The 24,459-nt window shown below is 46.3% G+C and overlaps 1 protein-coding gene across 2 annotated transcripts in view; it reads left to right on the forward strand.

Annotated features, from left to right (window-relative positions):
* The window catches only part of TIAM1 (TIAM Rac1 associated GEF 1), a 148,124-nt gene extending 126,035 nt beyond the window's left edge, over positions 1-22,089 (forward strand). For both annotated transcript variants that reach the window (XM_074997087.1, XM_074997096.1), the window contains 5 exons: positions 5,247-5,305; positions 9,921-10,023; positions 12,938-13,025; positions 17,889-18,061; positions 19,842-22,089. In XM_074997087.1, the coding sequence (XP_074853188.1) occupies positions 5,247-5,305; positions 9,921-10,023; positions 12,938-13,025; positions 17,889-18,061; positions 19,842-20,311 (893 nt within the window). In that variant the 3' untranslated portion in view covers positions 20,312-22,089. The remainder of the gene's footprint in view (positions 1-5,246; positions 5,306-9,920; positions 10,024-12,937; positions 13,026-17,888; positions 18,062-19,841) is intronic.
* Positions 22,090-24,459: the final 2,370 nt, after the last annotated feature.

The raw sequence follows: 24,459 nt of genomic DNA on the forward strand, positions 1-24,459 counted from the left end.
ATTCACTGCGCTTAGCTACTTCATTAGCTATAATTATGGACTTCCTGCTCTTAGAGTTGATCTAAGACTATGCCTACACTAGATCATAAAGTCGATTTTTAAGGCACTTAACTCGATTTTTCAGTATGACTGTCTTCACGGCAAATAACCTTTAGGTTGATTTTCTGGGATCACCCAACTGACTGAACCATTTCAACAAGTTGCACAACTTGTTTTCTGTGCTTTGTGTTTGTATGGGGCAGCCCACCACCCCAAGGTGCCATGCGGCTTGCGGGCTAGCCCCCTCTCCCCCACCACATGGGTAGGTCAGCTTTCTCCAGGTGTGCAGGATATAGGAAATGGGAAGCCCAACAATCTGAATTCCTTTTCTTTCTGGCCAATGTGTTGATCACATCTAGCCATGATTTCTCAGGATTGCAAAAGTGCCCCAGCATGGAGCCATCGGGAGATCCAGGATCTCATTTCTGCGGGGGTGGAAGAATCTGTGCTGAGTAACCACCAGGGATGCTCAGCAGTGCCAGGTGAAAATCAAGCCCCCTCCTGACTCCACAGCTGCCAGGCTGTGTGGACCATGCCTGCAGAGAGCAGCATGCCCTGTCTTGTGTGGGGTGAAGTCGTCTTCTCTGTATAGGATTTAGCAGGAGAGGCTGAGAAACCTGTTTAATGTGTTCTGAGAGCACCAAGTTGACTGAACTATTTCAACAGGCTGTTCAATTTCTTTTCTCCGCTTCACATTTTATGGGGCTACCACCTCCCAAGTCACCATATGGTGGTTACATTTTTAAGCGGTCACTTCTGGGACTGTGCTTCCTTCTGTCCCTTGTTAAGGAATAGTGACTTTAAAAAATAATTTTGTTACCAAATGAGTTCTGGGATCACCCAACTGACTAAACCATTTCAGCAGGTTGCACAACTTTGTTTTCTGTGCTTCATGTTTGTATGGGGCAACCCCCCACCCCGCAGCGCCAAGTGGCTGGCAGCCTAGCCCCCTCCCCGCCACCACGAGGCTAGCCTCTGCCTCACCGCACCACATGGTGGCTGGGCTGTGGGGACCATGCTTACAGACAGCGGTATGGCCTGCCCTCTGTGGGGTGAAAGCTTTTTCCTTCAATAGGATTTATCAGGAGAGTCTAAGAAGCTTGTTTTCTATGCTTTACATTTGTATGGGGGCAGCCCCCGCAGACCTAGGCACTATGTAGCTGGTGTGTTAGTCCCCAGCCCACCACACCATGTGCAGCATGAACCAGGCTTCCAGACAGTGGCATGTCCTGCCTGCATGGAGTGAAGGCATCTTCCCTGTGAGAAACTTGTTTTCCCACTTCACACTTTAGGGGGCTGGCCCCCACAACGAGCCATGTGCTTGATGGCTAGTCTGTTGCCACAGACATTTTATGGGCTGGCCCCAACCCCCCAGGCACACAATTGACTGCACCATTTTAACAGCGTGCTTAAAATTTTACAGGTGCCAGTACTATCCCTTCCCAAATCATGTGGCTTGAGGATATATTTCTGGTGAAGGAATGGAGCTTGTGGGCTCTTTGTCTCTCCCTTCCCTCTCACACACAGGCAGTTGCTGGCACTAGGGCTTCTTTACTGGAAGAGGCAAGGGAATCCCTTCATTCTTTGCTCAACTTTTCTATCTTCCAATGCTTCCTTAACTTTTCCCTCTTTTCTCGAGTCACTACTACTTCTGACAGAGTAATGGCTCCTTCCAGCGGCCAGGAGACACCAGTGCCCTCTGGGATTCTTTCCTTCTCATCTGTTTAGTCTTGGAGATACATAATGAGTCTGGAGCTACTGCTTTTAACAGTCCCCTCTCCTCATGTTCGAGATGTCAGTGAAATGGTTCCCTTGAACATTCTTCACTTCTGTGTAGTGACTACTCACAGGTTTGTCTCTATTATCAGAGAGGTAGCCATATTAGTCTGTAGCTTCGAGAACAACAAGAAGTCTTGTGGCACCTTATAGACTAACAGATATGTTATTTTATATTTGTCTCGGTCTCTCTACTTCAAACCTGGCTCCTTCCACAGATACAGTAACACCACACTACCACTTTTTCATTGTATGTTCTTTCCTAGAGAATAATATGAAGTCGTTCCCTAGTCGCGTGGATCCTGTTTGGTGTATTTTCATTGGGGGCGGGGGGGAGGGGAAGAGACTTCTGATAATGGCCATTCTTCACTTGTGTGTGGTGATGGTTCACAGATTTCTCTCTCTTCCTAGTTCAAACCTGGCTCCTTCAGCCTCTCTCTTTCTTCGCCTGTATTTAATGGCAATTTGAAGTCTCCTGTAAAAGCTGTCTCTTTCTGTAAAGATGATTTTCTGAAACAACCTGCCCCTTTCCTTAATGTGGATGAGTTAAACAATGTGTTTCAGTGAGGAAAGAGACTTCAGAAAAATGGCTCTTTGTTTTCAACAGGAGGGGAAGGAGGGCAATGCATTTTTTTTCCCATAACACACTGAGAAAAAAAAAAAACAGAATGCAACAGAGTAACTGTGGGATAGGTGCCCGCAATGCACTGAGGCAACAGTTGAACTTTGGCGAGTTAGTGGAGACACACTAAGTCAACTTCATGGGCAGGAACAGAAACTCAACTTCGACTTTATAAAATCCCGTGTTGCAAAGTTGACTTTAATAAATTCAACTTTATTTCGCAGTTTAGACATAGCCCTAAGGCAGTGATACTCAGACGGAGGCTCTGGGAGATGCAAGTATCTCTTTAATGTCCCCCCTGTACCTCTTTGCAGAACATATTTAAAACTGATTTAATTATTAACCAATCAGGATGGTTTTACCATGATAATCACCAGTTGTAAAATACTTGGTCAGTCATTTTGCAGTGAGAAAAATATACGCATATAAATAGCAAAGGAAATAATGAATTCACACTGCTGTGGCTTTTCTGGGTTATGTTGATCGCAAGTTTGGCTCCCAAACCACTGAAGTCCCAGTATCAACAATGTTGAGGGTGTTTGTCTGTCTGTCTCTCTCTCACTGTCTTTTTTTTGGCTTTTGTTTTTTTTTTTTTTAACTCCCTCCCCCACTCCATGTATCCAAACCCCTGTCGTGCTATCAGCAAATTGCTGTAGCTCTTGGAAAGCCAAGGGTTGCTAATTTTCAATGTTGCCAGTCTTCCAGCTTGTAAATAAAAACACTTCAGCTATTCACTGACACTATCCCAGCTCAACAAAGGAACCATTTTGGTTCTTGCTCTCATTGTCGTTGCCTGAGCCCTTTGATTTCAATTATGTACAGACTGGTCCTCTGACTGTGGTGAGGAAAATGACATTATGTACCTCCAAGAGGAAAGTGATAATGGATGTCAGCTTGATGATTGGAGGGGATTGTATTAATTTTCAGTCACTGCAAAGCATTTAAATAATCATTTTTATGAAAGCTCAAGATCCAAATATTTTAATCTTTAAATCTCTCTGGCTGTGTCTACACTAACCCCCTTCTTCGAAGGGGACATGGTAAATCAGCCTGAATGGAGAATACTAATGAAGTGCTGCTGTGAACATGCAGCACCTCATTAGGCTCATTCTTCCCATGGCAACTTCAAAGTTGCAAACTTCAAAGCGCTGGCATGTCTTGTAGCCGGGGCCACTTAAAAGCACCTGTGCAACTTCGAAGTGCTCTTATTCCCCAAAAAAGTAAGAGTACTTCAAAGTTGCACAGATACTTCAAGGAAGCTGCAGCTACACGTTGTGCTGGCGCTTCGAAGTTGCATGGGAAGAATTAGCCTAATGAGGTGCTGCACGTTCATTACAGCACTTCATTAATACTCTCTGCTTAGGCTGATTTACCATGCCCCCTTTGAAGAAGAGGGCTAGTGTAGACATAGCCTCTGTGTGGTCTGCTGTGGAAATTGCAATGTTATTCCTTTGCCTGATTCTTTAAGTCCAAATTCTAGCATACCAGTTATATGGAGATAACAGTCCAGATAAAATTTGTATATTAACTCTTATTTATAGGCCACTGTTGCAGGCATCACTGATCCAAACAGGCCACTTGTCTGTTAAATGTAGCATCAGCCCTATGACCCCCTTCATACAACTAGTTGGGACTGGCTTTTCTCTGTTTTTGTGTATGGTGCCTAGCTCAGGAGTGGGAAAACTTTGTTTGGGTTGGTGGGGGGCACTGACCCACAGAAAAATCAGTTGGGGGCCACATGCAAGTGAGAAGCACATAAACAAGAAGCGCTCGCATACCGAGCCCCCAGCTGAAGCGCAGGAAAAAGAGAGACTCGCCTCACTCATGCAACCTGGGACTCCAAGGTTCCCTTCACACTCCAGCCCTGTGCTTCTTCCCAAGACCAGATTAACTCTTCTTGGGGGCCTAAAGCTCAGAGATTTTGCGAGGGTCCCCATAGACTCTGGTGCGGAGCCAAAAATGAGGGGTTCAGTGTGTGGGAGGGGGCTGCCAGGGAGTGGAGTGGGGCGAGGGGTCTGGATGGGACAGGACAGGGGATTGGGACACTTACTTGGCACAGCTCCTGGGGCAGGGCCACAGATGGCTCTGCATCATCCTGCGCTCTCCCCTCACCCATGCATCCCTCTTCCATTGGCTGGGATTCCTGGCCAATGAAAGTAATGGGAGACAGAGTTTCCCTGCACTACCATTCCTGGTGCAGAGCTGCTTCCTTCCCCCACTAGGCAGAGCCCACAGGCTGAATGTATCCTGCTGGTTGCTTAGATAGGGCCCATGAGGTCATAGGTGGATGGAGCTCCAGCACCAGGTCACTCCACCATGTGGGTGTGGGAGGGGAGCCCTGAGTCTTATGGGCCAAATCAAGGCAAGCTGTGGGCCAGATTCAGCCCATGGGCTGCCCTAGGTTCCCAGTCCCTGGCCTAGTATAACAAGGTCCTGATCCACAATTCGGATTCTTAGGTGCTACTAATAATAGACAAACCCTCAGTGGGCTTCACCAGATAGGCTTAAAACACACAAGAAAACGTTTTATTTTGGATAGAAACCTGTAATTTGCACATATTATTGTGTATGGATAACCATTTAAAGAGCAATTAACTTATGAACTCTAACTGTTCTTTATGTAAATTCTTCTGGTGGGGTGGCAATAATTCAGGAACGTGGTGTCTCTTTATAATTTATTCTCTTCCTCTTCCCTCCCTTACTGAAACAAAAGCTTAACAGGAATAAGTGTGATTAATCGTGTGTTCTTGACAAAGGTACAGGGACTATTACTGACTGCCTGTGATTTTTGTTTTTAATCTTCCTCTAGTTTTCAAAACTGCAGTTGTCCTTGTGTATAAAGATGGTTCCAAACAGAAGAAGAAACTGGTAAGTTTTGTCCTGCTTTGCTTCAAAAATGTGTTTGGGGATCCAAAATGAGCTACAACAATTTTCTTCTAACTCTACAGATAATGACTAGCTAATCTTTTTATGTTGTTGTGAGTGTAGGTTGTAAAGATTTTACAAGCATGTACTCAGGCACTCAGGTTAAATATGTAACTTCTTGTGTCCCACAGCAAATAGAGATTTGACCTGTGTTAGTGTGATTGGGGTCAATTTTCTGAATTTGTTGATGTGCCAGTTAGATTTTAAAGATGCAGCCCAACAAATGTTTTTGTTAATTCGACAAATGGCAGTGTAGCCAGTGTTGGAGTAGAAGTGAATTAGGATAACCTTTCTTATTGAGTCCAGAGAGCACTAGATAGTATTAGTAGAAGGTTCTTGTCAGACAGAATTTCTCAAATCAGGATATGTGGTGTTCTTGCCTTTCATAAACTTGTTGATTGGTTACCAAGAATCACATCTGCGTAATCAGCAGTTCATCAGTCTAGTCTGGATTTAGCAAATATTCTATGGCATGTAAGGAACACAAAAGATACATGCAAGCAATTGTCATAAAACAGCACTGAGGACGAGAAGTTATATCAGAAAACACAGTTTTTATTGTATTCACTTCTGATCCTCCATTATAAGTTCTTTAATACACTTACCACACTCAAAGTCATTCCCCAGGGAAGAGAGTTTCACTTTCCCTAAGGCAATCTTAGGAACATGGTCTCTGCCATTTTTAATGATCAGTATGAAAAGGACTAGTTTAAAATACTAGAAATAATTACTTAAAGTTGTAATTGAACATTCTCTAAGCCAAAGTACTAGCCCTGAATAAAGAGGAAACATGCTTATAATGTTACTTTATTATATCCAAATCCAGTTCTTTTGACTTTCACTAAGGAACTTTACTTCTTTTCAATGACCAAAATCTCTGAAATTAAATCACACTGCTTTTTCTCAACCATGGAACCATGAGAAAGGTGAGGGTTTGCCACATGAGTGGACCAAGTGTCAGTAGCACACCTAGATTCTGCGTTGTGTTTGTGGGGTCAGTGAACTGTGGGGTACCACATGGTGACTTTTATTTGTGCATTTTAAAACACCCTGGTTTCTGGGGTTGTTGGAGGGCAGCTGCCTTCTTGATTGTGTTGGATTCTTTCTAGCCTGCCTTCAGTTCTGTTTCTCTGTTACTTCTGTTGATATCCAATTTAAGGTTTTGGTGTAAACAAATTCTGTCAGTCGTCTTCTTTTTTGAGCATTCCTATTTGATTCTGAATTACAAATATTAATTAGAGTCTTACCTCTCCTTGTTTAATCAATTTGCACGTTTCAAAGCTATATACCATTTCAGTGCTTATATCATTCAGTATGTCTTATGATATACAAGCTGTATACAGTAAACCTTCAATATAGTGCACCCTGTTTTATCAGACATCAGAAAGACTGGATGTCTGCTAGCCTCCCACCCCAAAGAAAGTAGAGTACAGTACTGTACTCTGCAGTACAGTAAACCCTCGAAATATGCGATTTGAGTTGCACTTTATTTGCATTAACGTGAGTTAAGTGCAACTCAAAATCCCAGCTCTGGCTCAACCCCACCCCGCGCAACTCCTGCTCAAGCCTCCCACCACCCTGGCTCAGGCTCCGGCTCTGGCTCCCCCCCATTCCCACGCCCGGCTCTGGCTCACCATTGTCATACTCATCTTCTGCTCAACCCCTCCCCGCCACCCCAGTTCAACCCCACTGTGCGCGGCTCCAGTTCAGCCCACTGTTGCAGTTCAATCCCCCCGCCCCCCTGGTTCCCCCCCCACAGCCTGGCCCACCACCAACCCCCATGCATGGCTCCGGCTCAACTCCACCCCGACCCTCCCTGCAACCCTAACCCACTCCAGGCTTTACCCCCCCACCCCACCCCACCCCCACCCTTCCCATGGTCCCAACCCACTGCCAGGCTTAACCCTCCCCACCCCAGGATTTACCTTTCAAAAGGAGCTCCAGGTGCTTCTGCTGCTTCCCCGGCAGCAGAACATGTGTTCTGCTGGGGTAAAAGGCGCCCCCAGCTTACACAAAGTTTGGGTTACGTGAGAGTGTGCGGGAATGGAACCCTCGCATAAATCGAGGGTCTACTGTATTGTAAATGGCAGCGCGCCAGGGACGCCATCGGTGTCATGTCCCCCCCCGCGTGGCTGAGACCCCTGAAACTGTGGATTCCCTGGCCGTGGCTTGGAGAGCCGCTGGCACCACTGTCATGTGCCCCCCCCCCCACTATCCCATCCTTGGCTGAGATCACCCCAGCCACGGGGTCCCTGGCTGCAGCTTGGAGAGCCACTACCACGTCCCCGCCCCCTAACCTCCCCTGCGGCTGAGAACCGTGGCAGTGATCCCAGCCGTGGGGTGGGGGGTCATGGCGGTGGTGGCAGCTCAGAGCCAGAGAAGCCACCGTGCTCTGGGCAGAACGCAGGCAGCTCAGAACTGTAGGGGCCACCACGCTGTGCTGGAGCCAGGAGGAGCTGGGAAGGTCAGTGCGTAAACCCTCAGATATAACGGACTTTCGGTTCTGACAGACACCCCTCCCTCCCATTCGTCCGTTATATCAAGGGTGTGCTGTATTTCCGGAACGCAACAATCATTTAGAAAGAAAATAAACAGCCGTTGATAGTTCCTCTAAATTTAGTGGATATAGTAAATTCCATGATTGTATCTGATACGTTTTGTAGCTCTGAAGGATGCAAAATTAGAGACATTATCATAAAGGAACATGAGATTATAGAGAGAGCTAGCTGAGTCATAAAACTATCAAATACATAGGCTTTTAATTTGGGGTGAATAATTTTATTGATATCTCTAAAAATAACGGAGCCCTGTTTGCTCCAAAGACTAACCTTTAAAAATTCGGTAGACTGTCTGTGGAGGGTGGCATTTTCACCTTTGGTTGTGGGTGGTTTTACGGACATTCTGAGCATGGTGGGAGTTCTGCCTTTGTTTTAAATTGTAACAACTTCACTGTGTCAATGTAACGATTTTCAAAATGAACAAAACTTCTAGAAATTATTATCCTTTCGAAGGGAATTACACTGCACAGCACGTATTTAAGCATAGCAATTATAGACACATGAACAGACTTTTTTGGGATGGGAGCAGAAAAATAATCAGTTCTGTAATTAATATAGACAGGCCAGTTACCCACTGCATCCTCCATCTATCTAGTACGTCGAAAATATTTGCAAGTATCACATATGATTTGCATAGTGCCCCAGCTGTAGCTGTTTTGCCTCCTAACTGCTTTTTTGATGTTTGTGCTTCAGTTTAAAGTTTAATAGACGTACCAACAATAACATGCCATTGCCTTCTTAAAGATGCCCATAATAGTGACAAGACCAGACAAGCCTGTGACACTAGAGCTGTGAAATCTTATAAATATGCAGTGTGATCAGTATGCATATTTGATTAAATATGGCGGGGAAGATGGGCTTCATACAGGTCTGAAACATGAACAGGGTGGTTTAAATAAAAGATGTGTATGGGGTGTGATGGTAACCCATCTTGGAACCCAGTTCTGTATGCTTGCTAGGCGTACAGTGTGAGAATTGCCTTGATTAAAGGACAGAGGGAGCTTTGTGACTATTAATATATTTAAGGCTTATTTGACATTTTTAAACTTAACCCTTCTGAAATCATGCACCATGATAAATGTGATGACTTTCTTCTTTATGGCCTTCCTCAGTCAGTGTAATAGCTAGTGAATGTAAAACGCATGGTCTTCAAATCTGGACTTTTAGTTTGTGCACATATTACCATGTGTAGATGTTGGTTGGTTGCTTGCAGTTACATGGGCCTCAATCTAGCTAAGCATTCACATGTGTCTTATTTGGGATCAATGGGATTGCATTTGCGCGACTTTAAGCAGATTGCGGCCCTCAGTTCTTAGTGCAGTGTTTTTGGTCCAGTAACACTGGTTCTTAATGCTAATTCCTGGCTGACATAATAGTCTAGAGTACCCCAGATACAGTTATGCAAAAGTTTGAGCTGGTGTTGAGTGGTCAGCCTTCTTTTTAGCCAGGGGTACTTGAACCATCAGTCTTTTAGGTTGTTAAATTTTGTTTTAAACTTTTTAAATTACATGTTTTTTTTACTAGTTTTTGTGTAGGTTACTTAAAGCACAATTTAGAATCGTCCCCAAAAGGTTAGCAATTTTTTAGCCCTTGCAAAGTAACTTTAGCAGAAAATGGGGTGTTGGGGGTAATAGCTAATCTTGGATGTGAAAATTGATTTTATTAGCTTATTTCTTTTTATTAACACTGCAGTTTTTTGTTTACGTATGCAAATGCCAAATGACATCTGACTATGTGGTATTCTTGCTTTCAGGTAGCAGTGGGTCTGAGTACACACAATGGCTGTGGTCCAAAACTCTTGTAACACGAGTTTTAAGTGATCTTTTGAGGTGTTTTGAGAATTGATCTTTGTGGCACGGTGACCCTTTTGTCTGTACTTCCTTCCCATGACCTAATAGTCAAGAAATTTCTTCCTAGGCATTTCTGCGGTTTCTATTACCAAAACATACCAAGCATCTGAATTCCCAGTCTAAATTTTCTTGATGACTTTTTTGATCCAGGGAGGATCACATAGGGCTTCTATTTATGAAGACTGGGACCCATTCCGTTTTCGTCACATGATTCCCTTAGAAGCTCTGCATGTTCGCGCTCTGGCAAGTGCAGGTAATGTCGAAATGTGTTCAGAAATCTGTCAAAGTATCTATCTCATTGCTTGCTGCCCAACCTATGCTCTTTATGGGAGATGTGAGGAAGGAGGAAGTGGAGGCTTCACCCAATGCTTCTGGGGTTTCAAGAATCCTTGTTGAAGCCTCCGTTCCCAGGCTCCACAACCTCAGTCCCCTGGTCAGTGTTACCTTTCACACCATCAGAGGGCTCATTGGAAAGCAGCGTAACTTGCACTCCACTGATGGTATGTTTACACTTACCTGGTTGAAGGGTCAATCTCCTGGAGTTCGATTTCGTGCATCTGGTAAAGGCGCACAAAATCAATCTCTCTGGGGTCCGCAGTTGACCCCCTTACTCCTCTCGCAAGGAGTAAAGAAGTTCAATGGGAGAAATGCGCCCATCAACCTCCCTCAGTGAGGACAGTCCTTACAGTCGACTGCAGATAGGTCGATTCTAGCTGCGCAATTGCTGTAGCTAGAATTGCGTAACTGCAGTCGACTGCAAAGTCTAGAGTAGACCAAGCCTGAGCCTTAATTTCCTGGTTTTCTCCATGCTCACTGCATAATATTTTATCCTCTTTTGGGAATAAAAGCCCTAAGGTGTCTTGCACATGATGATGCTATTGGCAGATATTAGAGCTCGTTGGATTTTTTTGCCGATGTTGTTAATTCAAAAAAATTCTGACCAGTGTTCTGATATCCCATTTTGTTTCTTGTCTCTTCTGCCCTCTAGTGGGGCACAAGAGGAGGAGAGGCAAAAGCTGTACACTCATCCCTCGTTAAACGAGTACGTTATTTACTAGTACTCACTTAAACGAGGGACATGCTTACTTACCTTAGTTCACTCCACAAGTGAACTGCCCCTGCTAATACAAGCATAACCCCCTCCCCACGGCTCCAATCCCCCTAATCTGACCCCCCCAACCAGCACCTCCGCCCCAACCCACTGCAGCCTGATGCCCCCCACAGCCCCAACCCGCTGTAGCCAGACCCCACTGCTGGCCCCACAGCCCCATACTGTGGCAGCCAGACCCTCCTGCCAGCCCTGCGGCCCCAAACTGCGTCAGCCTGACTGGCCCGGTGGCCCCGTTCCACGGCAGCCTGACCACCCCTACAGCCCGCACTGGCCCCACGGCCCAAAACCGTGGCAGCCAGACCCCCTTGCTGGCCCCACAGACAGACCCCCCTGCCGCCTGTACCCCACTGTGGCCTGCAGCCTGAACCCCCCCGCCAGCCCCACGGCACCAAACCGCAGCAGCCTGAACCCTCCCAACCATCCCCCTCCCACAGACCCAACCCACCACCAGGTTTTAACCCTCCCTCCCACTCACAGCCCCAATCTGCCCCCAGCCTTTTACCCTCCCCAACCCAAGGTTCACTCACCTTTCAAAAGCAGTGCCACCTGCTGCCACTCCTTCCCCGAGTTAGGAGCCCTAGGAACCCATCAGAGACTTTTACCTGTATTTTAATGGGAATTTAATGTCCCTCTTACGAGTTTTCACCTACAAGCAGAAAGTTCGGACCCAATTGTGCTCGTATAGTGAGGGATGAGTGTATTTGAAAATGTGGGAGAACTCTTCTAGGGAAAAAGGAGCGTGTTTTGGTTTTTGAGGTTTGTTTTTGGAGGTATTTTGTGGAAATGACTTTTTTGTTTCTAACACACACACACACACACACACACACACACACACACACTCACTCACTCACTCACTCACTCACTCACTCACTCACTCACTCACTCTCTGGGCAAAACCTGTGACCAATTTGCTGTTGCTACCACAGAGACTTGCTCAGACCACATATATATGTTTCGCGGGGGTCTGTTTGCCTCAAAAAGCCTATGTAGAAGATGCTGCTGCCGCAGAACTACATACCCTGCGAAGCTGATATACAAGTACAGACGTCACAAAACTAGGAGTATAACGGTCTTAGGAATTTTTTAAAAAGCTTAGTTTATTTTTTTTATGGTTTCCACCTGAGGTATTTCTAGGTCCTAAACTAGTGGCTGCTGCTTACCACACTAATCATAATCGTTTCCCTGTTACCTTGTCGCCTTTCGTTTACTTTCCCTCCTACACATCTCTTCTTATGCTTTAGAGGAAGGACTGTCCAGGGATTAAGGTGCTAGCCTAGGACTAATTAAGAGATTGCCTAACACCTTGGGGACGGCAGCCTGGCCGACTCTATTGCCCATCTGTGAAATAGAGGTAATGGTCCGGACCGATGGGCCAGGGTACCTGGGTCCCTGTAGACCAGTGGTGTGCAATAGGCTAGTGTGCCTCAGCCCCTGTCAGCCCTTTATTTACCTGCACCTCCCCAGGAACAGGGACTTGCAGCTCCTGTTGGCCACAGATTGCTGTTTTGACCAATGGGGGCTGTGGGAAATGGTATCTGAGTCCCTGCTGCTTCCCACAGTTCCCATTGGCTAGGAATGGTGATCTGTGACCAAGAGTAGTTTCAGGCAGCCATATGCACAGGCACACATGTCAATACAGGGCCAGCAGCCTGTCGGGGGCAAACGCTGAGGAGTTGCATCCAGCCCGTGGGCCGGTTATTGCCCATTGCTGCTGTAGACAAACACTGAACATGTTTTTTAAAAAGTTAATTACCCCTCTGAGCACTTTAATAGGTCATTAAGAATAATCCTAGAGGGCTGCAAAGGGTTATAAAAGTCTTTGACCTTAATGGTTTAATTTCTATTGCCTGGCATGTAACATAAAGTGTAGGATTTGTGCATACCCAAGTTCTCCTCTGCTAAGGTTTATGATCAACCGGTGTTCAAGCATATATTTTAAATTTACCAAAATTGATTTCTTCCATGGTTAGAGAGTAGTTCATTCTAGGTCAAGTTCGCACGTGATAGACTATTTAGCAATACACTGGGTTAACATACGTTCTCCATGTCTCTCTAGATGCAGAGACCAATTCTGTGTGTGAGATTGTTCATGTTAAATCTGAGTCCGAAGGTAGACCTGAGAGAACATTCCACCTCTGCTGTAGGTGAGCACTCTCCCATGGGTTCTGCTGTTGCTGGATGTCTAGGTGCTACTTGTTTTGAGAAGAAAAAAACAGCTTGTTATCATATGGCCCAAGAGGTTTGCGACTTTTTCTAGGTCTCCCAGTGAAGGGTTCTCATTAAATAAAATAAGAAAGCCACATTCAACCAGTTCTGAAACTTTGCATGAATATTGCTTTGTCCCTTGCAAATCTGCCCCTAGCTGTTGTAATCTGTGTGGAAATGTGATGTTAGTGCTAGACATACCGTAACTGAGCATTTGTCCAAGTGCCAGGCAGCTGCTGAAATTCAGTAGGGGTTCAGTACCAATTATAGTGTCACATTAAAATACTGTCTATCAAATATGTGTATTTAATAGGGTTAACTCTCACTTAGAGTTTTGCTGTCAATTTTTTAGTTGCTTTTCCTTTTTAAGGGTAGAGGTCCTTGCTGAGCTGATATTAAAAACAGGTCAACCTGCTGTCTAGGTGGGATGCACCTGATTTGGGCCCAGGCTGTCAAATGGAAGCACACAATATAGCTACGTCTACATTAGCATTGAAAATCGAAAAAAATTCTCTCTCTTTTGAAAGAGCGCACAGAGCCTCTTCGCACATATTGTGTCCTTTCAAAATTAAATTGGAGGAACGCAGGCCCGCTTTCGATTTTGCTGCCCCGTTCACGTGTTAGGATGAAGGCTCCTTCTGAAATATTCTTTTGAAAGAGAATGTGTGTGGACGTTCCATTCTTTTGAAAGAGGAGTCTTCTATGGCTGCCACCATGGAGGACTGTGGAGACACCCTGCCCTGCTGCTGCAGGGCTCTATGGTGTGTGCATCTGGCTGTGCTTAAAGCTCCGCTGTCCTGGAAAGCCTGTTACAGGAAGCTGAAAGCATGCTTGCAGCAGCTGAAGCAGAAGTTCCAGCTGCAAGATTGCTGGGTGGTCCCCGCCCTCCCACCCCCCGAGAAAAGGCTAGCAGCGAGTGTTCGGAGAAGCCCAGCCCCGCCCCACAACCCATCTCAGACCTCGCACTACTCTGTGCAGCCCCCCAAAGGAAAGGGCACCTTTGGGCCCTAACCCAAGCTAAGGGACCTGCTTGGGCTCTGAAAGGAGGAGGAGGTATTAAAGGAAATGGGGGGCAAGTGGCAAAACATGGCTGCATTCACCTACCTCTCCAAAGAACTGACCACCAGAGGCCACCCTGCCTGCACCCCGAGCAGGTGCGAAGTAAAGTCAAAGAGCTACAGCAGGGGTATGCCAAGGCCAGGGACACCACCAGCAGATCAGGTGCAGGTCCTGCAACCTATTGCTATTATGGGCCTCCTAGGGCCCAGGGAAAACTCCCCACCAGCAGCCCTCCCGGACACAGCATCTCACAAGCCAAGCCCCACTGAAGAGGAGGAGTCTGGAGCAGACAGCTGTCTGACGGAGCCTGGGTTGGAACTGGCCACTGAGGTTTCCAGCGACGAGGTGGACCTCATTATTGCCATCCCGTCATGCTCCTCCAGCCAGGCATCAGCAAACCCTGCGGAGGCTCCCTCCGGTAAGTACCCAATGGGGCACACACCTGAGTGCCTTGGGCCGTGGCACCCCAGCCATCCACAGGCCACCCCCACACCCAGTGCACCTGTGCCGGACACAGAACAGATCCCCCTGGGACAGCACCACAAGCCGCGTGCATGGGGAGCTGGGAGTTGTGCTGGACCAGGTATGGCCAGGAACTCCTACGGAACACATCATACATCAATGATGCCTGGTGCTGGGACGGTGGCCGGCACGGCTCTCCAGTCCCCAACCGTGGACTGACTGTCTTCCTAGCCATCCTTGCAGATGCGCCAGAAGAGGGCAGGGAGACCCCCCCAACATTGTAGTGCTCCGTGTCCAGGAAAAGGAGGAGGAGGAACGGTCACTACGTCCCACCCTCAGAAGAGGAGCTCGCGGCCAGAGGGCAAGATGTTGGATCGTGGATCTTGCTGAGCAGTGCCCCCAACAGGACCATGGCCAGTACATGTGGCAGAGGGAGACGTGGGCAGAGGTGGTGGGGCACCTCAGGGATGTCAGTGAAGTCCTGAGGGAGCACACTGGGCTCCTCAGACAAATCCTGGCGTCCCACCCCTCACACCCATCCAGGCCCCCTCCTTTTCCCCTTTGACAGCCCCCCTGCACAGCCTGATGCCACCAGACCCCCTTTACCCCCACCCCCAGCCCTACCTCCCTGTGCTGCCTGCCCCTTCACAGCCCCACTGTGGGCCCTGTACCAGAGGTGGGAGGGTTACACAGGGCCAACGTGGCTCACAGCCATCCACCCAAGCCCCAGAGTAGTGCATCCCTCCCCCGGCCTGGTTACAGTCCCCATTAACCATCCATCTTATTCCTCCACTCCCCCACCCACTTAAGTTGCCTCCACCACACCCAGAATATTCCATCTTTCCACCACCTGGTTAAAGGCCCAAATTCCTCCCCCGCACCCCACTACCAGTGAAGTTGCTCGTCTTCCAGGTTTCGGTTCCCCACTCATGTATGGCTTGAGTCCCCCCGCTTTTCCACTAACCCCACCTGCTCAGGTCAGCCTTGTATATCATTAGTTCCCTGTTGTTTTATATAAAATATTTGCACAATTGTAAAACAAACAATTTTTATTGAGACATAAATCATTATTTTAAAACGATGCAGTGTCCCATAACGTAGGTGGGGGGACAGTGCGGGGTGGGGGTGCGCTATAGTTATGGTGGGGAGATGGTGAGAGTTGCATGTGCAGGGGGGCCTGTGTGAGTTGACTGTGGGTGAGGGGCACTGAGGCTCATGGGCAAAGATTTCCCAGAGAACAGCCCTGAATGTGGACCCCATCCCATTGAGCTTTTTGGCTTGTGGCAGGGATCAGCTGTTCGAGGCTGGGAACGTACTCTGCCACCCACCACGGGGGGAGCACCTCGCCCTTGCCCTCTACCTTGTTGTGGAGGGCACAACAGGCACCCACCACTTGAGATGTTCTGTAGCCCCACCTCCAGGCGCAATAGGAGGCACCACCGTGGGCCCTTCAGGCACCTGAAGGCCCGCTCCCTCACATTTCGAGCCTGGTTGAGGCAAGTGTTAAATGCCTCCTGCGAAGGGTTCAGGGTAGCTGGCGTAGGGACGCATCAGCCAAGGCAGCAGGGGATGGGCAGCATCCACCACTATACAGAGGAACATGGTCACATCCCCAATCCTGATCTCCCACCAGAGGACAAATATCCTGGCCCCCGTGCAGCGGCAAAGCCGCCTGGCCTTATAGACCACAAGTGCTTTATACGTTCATCCCGCCCAGCCCACATAAATATCTTTAAAGCAGCCCTTGCTGTTCACCAGTGCCCGGAGCACTACCGCGTGGTAACGGTTTCTATTGATGTACGTTCCGGCACTGTGTTCCGGGGGTGGATGGAGATGTGCATCCTGTCCGAGGCACCAAAGCGGTCTGGAAATCGGAGCGCTGGGAATCCTGCGACAGCTGCATCTACTGTGCAGCAGCATTGCCTTGATGGTGCACACGACCTGCATGGGGGGAAGGGCGTGCAGTGTCATGAGGGCTTCAGGGAGCATTTGCAGCCTCCCCCCCATGCCTCTGCCCCTCTGTCGCCTTCTGCCAAGATTCCCCCTTTCCTGGGATATGACTTCACACTTCCTGTGGTGAGCGTGTGAGCTGAGCAGGCCTAATCTCCGTGATGACAGCCCCACTGGTGGCCTTGCCCCCTCCAAACTAGTGACCCACAAACCCGTCCGAGGTGGCCAGTTTTCAGATGGCGATTGCTACTCATTTTTCAAAGGGGCGGGTGGGCTTCATGCGGGTGTTCCGATGAGCCAAGCTGGGAGGTGAGCCAGTGGCAGAGCTCCTGGAGTGTCTGCTTGCTCATTCTGAAATTCTGCAGCCGTTGAGTATCACTCCAGTCCCCCAGCACCAGCCGCTCCCACTAGTCGCAGCTGCTTCAGTGGCTCCAGAGGCACCAGGGCACTCACGGAGAACGCCAGCGCCATCCCGTGTTGAGCAGCTCCAGGCCTTTGGTGTTGTGGGGGGTGAACCCTCACAAGGAGTTGGATGGTGGCAGTGACCACTATGGACAGGTGACGAACCAGGGCATGGAGGATGTCCAGCTCCAACAGAAGGAGCTGCTGCTGGGGATCCATCAGGTAGAGGCTGCCAAGCACCGGATGGCCTGTGCAGAGGCTCTGCAGGGCTCGCAAAACCTCTGCAAGCCTGAGCGACTGCAGGACGTGGGAATTTGGGAGGGGCCCTTTCAGGGAGCCACTGGCTGCGAGCTCCGGAAGGGCTTGTCAGCCGTGCGACCCCATCTGTGCCGTTTCCCAGTGCTCTTTTGAAAGAGTGTGTGTGCGTGTGGAGATGCTCGCTTTGGAAAGCGCTGACCCATCTTTCGAGAAAGCAGATCTCAGGCTCGAGCTGCTTTTTGTGCATGGACGCGCTCTTTGGGAAGACGATCTTTCGAAGGAGAGCGAATGGAATCATTCAAATGCTCGCTTTTGGATGAAACCTCTAGTGCAGACGTAGCTCGTGTGAGATAACATTAGGTGCAATAGGTTTGCCACATAAGAGTGTCTGGCATGAGAGGAAAAGGAAGGAAAGCGCAAGAGAAGTAGACTGCTTCTGTCATGAAGAATGCTTGTTTTCCTGGGTTTAAGCTCACACAGATTTATTACGAAAAGTGATTGGAAAAGTTTTTATGCTAGAATGACAGATGCCTTAGGGAAGGGCTGGCAGAACAGTTCACATTTTCTGTACTGTACGGGTGTTGATTATCCTGCTCTCACGGACTTGCAGGAATTATGGATCTCCAGTGAGTTTGTGCCCTAACTTCTATTCGTTGATTTTCTGCTTTCAGTTCTCCAGACCACAGGAAGGAGTTTCTGAAGGCTGTGCACTCCATTCTACGTGATAAACACAGAAGGCAGCTTCTGAAAACTGAAAGCCTGCCCTCATCCCAACAATATGTTCCTTTTGGAGGGAAAAGGTTGTGTGCTTTAAAAGGTGCAAGGCCAGCAATGAACAGGGCAGGTACTGTAGGGATGCAGATTTTTAAGATCCCACTGACCCCAGCACCACTGTCAGCCATATCTTAAGATTTAGTTCCCATAGGTTAGGGCTAATGTTGGACCTGCCCTGTCTCTCCTTCCTTCACATCCTGAAAGGAGCCTGAACAAGTGCCTACATTTACGCTACTCTTCACTCAAGGTTCCACGTCAAAGCAATGATTCTTCTGGTGACCGAGGCCCAAATAGGGTTCCTTTCCATTTCAGTCACCTGCTGGTTTAATCACCCAAAGGTGTGATAGTTGAATAAAACTTTGTAGGTTTTTTTTTTTTTGGTAAACAAAAACCTGTATAGGGGGTCTACTGATAACCAGCAGTGATTTAAAACAAATCAAAGTGTCTTTAACTCATCACCTGCCAGCTTCAGCAGGATTTGAAATGACTCCTGCTTCACCTCCTTTTTCATCTCTCTTGACAGTGGGCATTGGCTTGTCCTCATCAGATCTGAGGGATGCCTGTGATGAAATGTGTCCCAAAATGTAAACTTCATTTTCAGTTGCCTTAATGCAAAACACATTTTTAAAAAAAAATCACAGGAAAAAAAAGTTTTGTGCATGCCAAATGAAGGAGGGTAGAAATTTGTTTCTAAATATACCTTTTCTGCTCATTAGTTCCAGTATTCCAGGCTTTTTATTCCTCTTCTGTAACAAGCATGCCAAACCGATGACATTCACAGCATGGCTTCTCACGGAGGCCAGAGAAGGATTTCACACATTTAAGAGTCTAAGGAAGGCCAAAAGATATCTGATTTTTGCCAAAATGCTTCATTTGTCCTCCCGAGGTGCCATATACTTGTAGTGTCAGAACTGTTTTTAGGTGGGTTTTTCGAGTCATTCACCTGGTGAAAGTAGTAGAGGTAAAAAACCTATAGGCTTATCTGGGCACTTACTGTAAATTTTTAACTTTAAAAGCTGTCTTCCAGCTCAGGATGATGATGATTTCTTTGCCAAAGCTGGGTGTGTTTACTAGACTTGTGGTGAAGGTGTCATTAGTGAGAGAGATCAATGACAACCTCTGAATCTCAGCCACTGACAATGAGCTACTGTGCATAAACACTGAAAACCTCCGCAGCTCCTTCAGCTGGAGGTTTCATCATCTGTCTTGTCCGCTGTGCCCCAGATGAAGATATTTCAACGCTGACAATGCCAGTACGCTAACTGGACCAGTCACAAAACTAGCAAAGAGGTCTGGTGCTGCGGATGGAACTTTTTAAGCCAGCAGTATTTCTTTTTCGTAGCAAAGAGCCCAGCTTCAATGGGCCATGTCCACTGACAAAGAGTAGGCAGCAGCTCCTACCTTTTACCGCAATTTAACTACTGGGAATGATTCTGCATCATTCCGTTGGAGGCACCAGAATATTCCCTGGCCAGTTTTGGAACAAGTTGGGTTTTTTCTGTCTTTTAGCAGCAGGGCCCTCCTGGTGAGAAGCTCGGCTGTAAAGAGGCCTTTTCATGCTGGCTGCCTGCTTAGGAGGAAGAGTAATTGTGGCCCATTGTCTCAATTTGTGGAGCTAAAAAGCAGAAACTTGTGGTTTTTTACAGCTGGCAAAAATTACCCTGTTCTCCTGAGAAGAGTAAACCACAAATTATGCATGTGTATTCGTAGGGAGGGGTAGGTCACGCTTGGACATCCTGGCTATCTGGTGCCAAGGGATGTTGGGAAAGGCACAGGGAAGGCTTGTTTTTGAGAGCGACTTTGTTTACTCAGTGTAAAGCATGTGGGATTTTATCTTTGTGTGTATGCAGCATCCGCCCCAAGCAAGTCTCTTGGGAGGAGGCGGCGGCGGCTGCTGGCCCGGAACAGGTTTACCATTGACTCAGATGCCGTCTTTGAAGGCAGCCCTGAGAAAGAGTCCCAGCAGCCAGCAACCAGTGGGGACACTGACCGTTGGGTAGAGGAACAGTTTGACCTTGCTCAGTACGAGGAGCAAGAGGACATCAAGGAAACGGACATACTGAGCGATGATGATGAGTACTGTGAGCCTACAAAAGGCACCATGCTCGACAAGGAACTTCAGGAGCGTTTGCAGGCAGCTTCCCTAACAAGCAGTCAGCCCCGTCGGGCCATGGGCACGCATGCTTCCAGAATGACTCAGTTGAAGAAGCAAGCTGCACTCTCTGGTATCAATGGCGGCATGGAAAGCAATAGCGAGGAGGTCATCTGGGTTAGGCGTGAAGACTTTGTACCCACGAGAAAACTGAACACTGAGCTCTAAACCTCCCCCTTTCTTGTTAGGTGGTAGGTGTAGATCTCTCTTCCCCCAGACATGCTGTGGCGAGTGGTCCTTTTGCTTGCACACTTGCGCACTCAGTTTTGGCAGCTAAGCTGGGCAGCCACATTTTAGGAACTTTAAGGTGGGGGGTGTAAAATTTGAAATAAGGTAGAGTCCTAACTGTATATTATTAAGGGCTTTTAAACTATTTTATTTATTCTAAAAATGGGATTCGTAGTATCACTGGAGAACAAATTACTGTGGGCATCTTACGTATGTACCGCTTATGTGATAGCACAATGAACAAACAGGTTTTGTATCTGTGAAATGTCAGTCAGAGGCTCATCTCCTTAATGAGGAAATTGCCTTTCTAATCTGTACAGCTGCAGTGTCCTTAATCTTTTCCCTCTTAGACTATACATGTATTTTAGGAGTGTGTGAGGACAGGTTTGGGATTTATGTTGTGCTGAGTTCTTAGTGTGTCTGGTCTAATTTATTTTCAGTGTCAGAAGCTCTAATTTTACATACAATTATAAAGATGCCAAACTCTTGAAAGAGATCCAAATTTAACACTTGAAACTTTTTTTTTTTGTACTGAAATACAGAGGCACAAATAGATAAGAATGTTAGTGTTACTTAGGACTGAGGCTAGCCCTTTTGCAGAGGGTGCAGTAGGCTAGTTTTTATATTAAAATATCATCTGAAAACTCCTGCTTAGGGATAATTTTTTAGAAAATGGTTAACATGTGTCTTGAGACTGGAGTTTGATTATATTACAAATCATGTGACTGAATTACAAAGAGGGCTAAATTCATCCATGACTTCAATGGAGTCACATCAGGGGTGAGTTTGGATATGTCTGACAAAGTTTGGGTTTGGAGCAGAGGGGGTGGGAATATATGGCCAAAAAAAACCTGACCTCATCCAACTCTTAAAGTGGATGAAACTAGTGTATATATAAATTTCTTTGTAAAGGTTTTTTTCCACTGCAATACACTATGAACAAAGTTCTAAATAAGCAAACCTCTCAAATCTTTTTATTTAAGTATCTATAACAGGGTAAAATATGCCTAAAATCTAGTGGGTTTTTTAGTAGACTTCCAAATAGTTAAAAAAAAAAAGGAAAAGAAAATATAGCACTTCTAATTTTTTTAGATTTATATAGCTTTCCCATTTACTGTCCACTTACAAAAGAAAAGAGAACAAAAATTTCTTTTTTGTATCTATTGATGTTTGACACATTAGTGGATACTTTGAAAACCTGGTATTTTATAAAATAGCTTTAGGACTATATTTTGTAAGATCAGCTGTGACTATATTTTGAAACAGAACAGAAATTGTTCCCCGACAACACCACCAACTGTCTTGTGTCCCAGAGAGCATCTCCCCACCAGGATACCAGAACACTATACTTAGTCTTTTGAATCTTTTCTTCCATCAACTTTTGCTGTCTTTTGATTTCTTTTTTCCTAAAAAGATTTCTATGCCCTTTTTATCATCACCTCATTGTTCTAGCTCATCTTCAGTCCATTGTGTCCCAACTTATTAGAAAAGCAGAGGTTTTAGCTGGCCTATACTGTACCTAGTAGAATGTGTCAGTTGTGAAAGACTGGAAAGTCTGGTGCTTGGGAGGGTGCCATTGTTCTTGTACATAATATCCTGATGTCTATTATGTCAAAGGTTCTTATATATTTCTTTTATAAGCTGAGAGAAGGTCTATTTTTATGTTTTTAGGTCTATGAATGGGACGTTGTAAATGCCTGTCAAACAATAAAACATTGAAAACACCTGAACAGTGTTGTGGTGGTATACCAGGGACCTCCCTTTCATTCCTGCCTGGAGCACAAAAAGCAGGTTGTAGCTAATAAATTAATATCAGCTAGTCAGGTATGCTTAATATTACACCACCAACCTGTAAAGGTTTGGGTGGGCACTTTTTAAATATAATTTTGATAGAAAAAAAGTTAACCTTTAATTTTTCATACTTGCAGGAACTTATGGGGGGAGGGGTGTTGTACAACAATCATGTTAAAATACACAAAGTAATATCTTTAAACAACACAAAGTTCTCAAGCAGGCCTCTCTGCCTAGCTATACATTTCAATTATTGATAGAATTTTTTTGAAGTGGTGTGTCCAGTGAAATGGATGTTTAAGTAGTTCTTCCAAATCTGCTCCTTACAAAGGTGTGTGCGTTCAATTTTATGACGACTCTAGTTCAACTGCAGAAACAATTTATCTTCCTACAAAAAAGGATTATTTGCTTTTTTAGATGATAGTTTGGACAACAGCTCCCTACTCCAGTGAAGTGAAATTGACCCCGTGCAGCTGGCCAGCACAAAGCTTGTGCCTGTCTACATTCTACATAAGCTTAATTTGGTGTGTATTATTGCAAATTAGAATAAAGAAAACATTTCCTCATGTAAACAATGAGGAGTCCTGTGGCACCTTGCAGACTAGGAGATTTGTTTGGACCTAGTCTGCAAGGTGCCACAAGACCTCCCCATTGTTTGTGTGGCTACAGAGTAAACATCACTAACCCTTCGTTTTCTGGTTTGAAATTCCTGCCTGCTACTGGCAAAACTTTGCCCAAACTGGACCTACTTCTGAGCAAACGGGCATGTTCAAAACGTTCCTTTTTCTTTGACTTCACAAGGGTGGATAAAAGTCAGATTTATTTTTAAATCATCGAATGCTAAATTCCTCATTTAAAAATAACCCTGACATTTAAATCTCATCACAAACATGCTACACCTACACTTACAGGCTTATAAAAATGAATTAATGGTGCTTGTCTGTCCAGCTAACTATCACAACATTATCCAGTACCCACAGCATGTGCTAACTTCAATTCTATGCTGTGCCAGTTAGTGACCTGACACAGTCACGGTGTGGAGGTGGAAGCTGGGGTGTTTAAATTCACCAAGTATTTCTGAAACAGAAAACAAATGTCTCAGAATCCACGACTGTGTTCAAAGGGCCCTTCTTTCTTGAGCAATTAACATCTCTCCTCACCCATTGCTTCCCTTTTCTAGATAAAGTTGTTTCTGCCTCAAGCAGAAGGGTATAAAAATGGCTTAAAGCTTAATATTGCCTTCCCTCTCTTACAGAGCAGTGTCTGGTTCTTCATACTTGAACTCTTACATTGCTTCAAAATCTATTGTATTATTTTAGCTGTTGCTTGCTAACAATTTGGTGTGGTTCTTAAAGCTTTTCTTTAAAAGCAAGCAAGTTGGCAAAAATCATAGGGGGCAAGAAGAAAAGCTGCAAAATAAACGTGGCCAATTGTTGCATAGACCAGCAAAACTATTGGGAAATTCACCCCCTCCACCCCCTAATGTTAGTTATTGCTTGCATGCCATTGATTACCAGTGTCAACAGGTGGTTGGACAGCTAGGCCACTTCTTCCTTTAAAATTGTCAATGCCATCCAGGGACAGGAATATTTTGTCCCAGCCATACTTGGGATTTCCTTCCTGTAGCACCCAGCACTAATTAATTGCTTCAGTTTCCTATAGCTTGCCCCCAATTCTCCCCCCCACCCACCTTACAAACACACCGTGCAAAGGCTCAGGAGAGGCAGGGACTCATGTTTTTGGGAAACATTTGGAAAGATGAACCCTTGACTTTCCCCTACCTGCACTGGGCATGTAAGGCTGATTACAACTGGGGGTGTTTACTGTATCAAGCAGATTACTCCCAACTCCATTTCAGGGGCATGTCCTAACAACCACACCTCCATTTCTGAGCAATTAACTGAAGCAATTAGTGTGTGGGATTGGGGTGGATTTGTAGGGTAAAGAGATGTCTGGGGCCCTGGGTAGGTTAAGGGGGTGGTGAAATGCTAGGGCAGGGCAAAGAGGGAGGTTGGGGGCAAGGAAGTGGGGTCAGGGGCCCTGTACCCATAGGGGTATTTTGTGCATTCTAGCCCTACCAAATTCACAGCCATGAAAAACCTGTAATGGACCCTGACCATCACCCCCCCGGTGAAATCTGATCCTTTGTGTACTTTTACCCTTACTGTACAGATTTCACAAGAGGAGATCAGCATTTCTTAAACTGTGGATCCTGGCCCAAAAGTGAGTTGCAGGGGGGGTCACAAGGCTATTTTAGGGGTCTGGTTGTATTGCCACCATTACTTCTGTGCTGCCTT

This window comes from Carettochelys insculpta, chromosome 1, assembly GCF_033958435.1.
Source record: "Carettochelys insculpta isolate YL-2023 chromosome 1, ASM3395843v1, whole genome shotgun sequence".
Taxonomy (NCBI): domain Eukaryota; kingdom Metazoa; phylum Chordata; order Testudines; family Carettochelyidae; genus Carettochelys; species Carettochelys insculpta.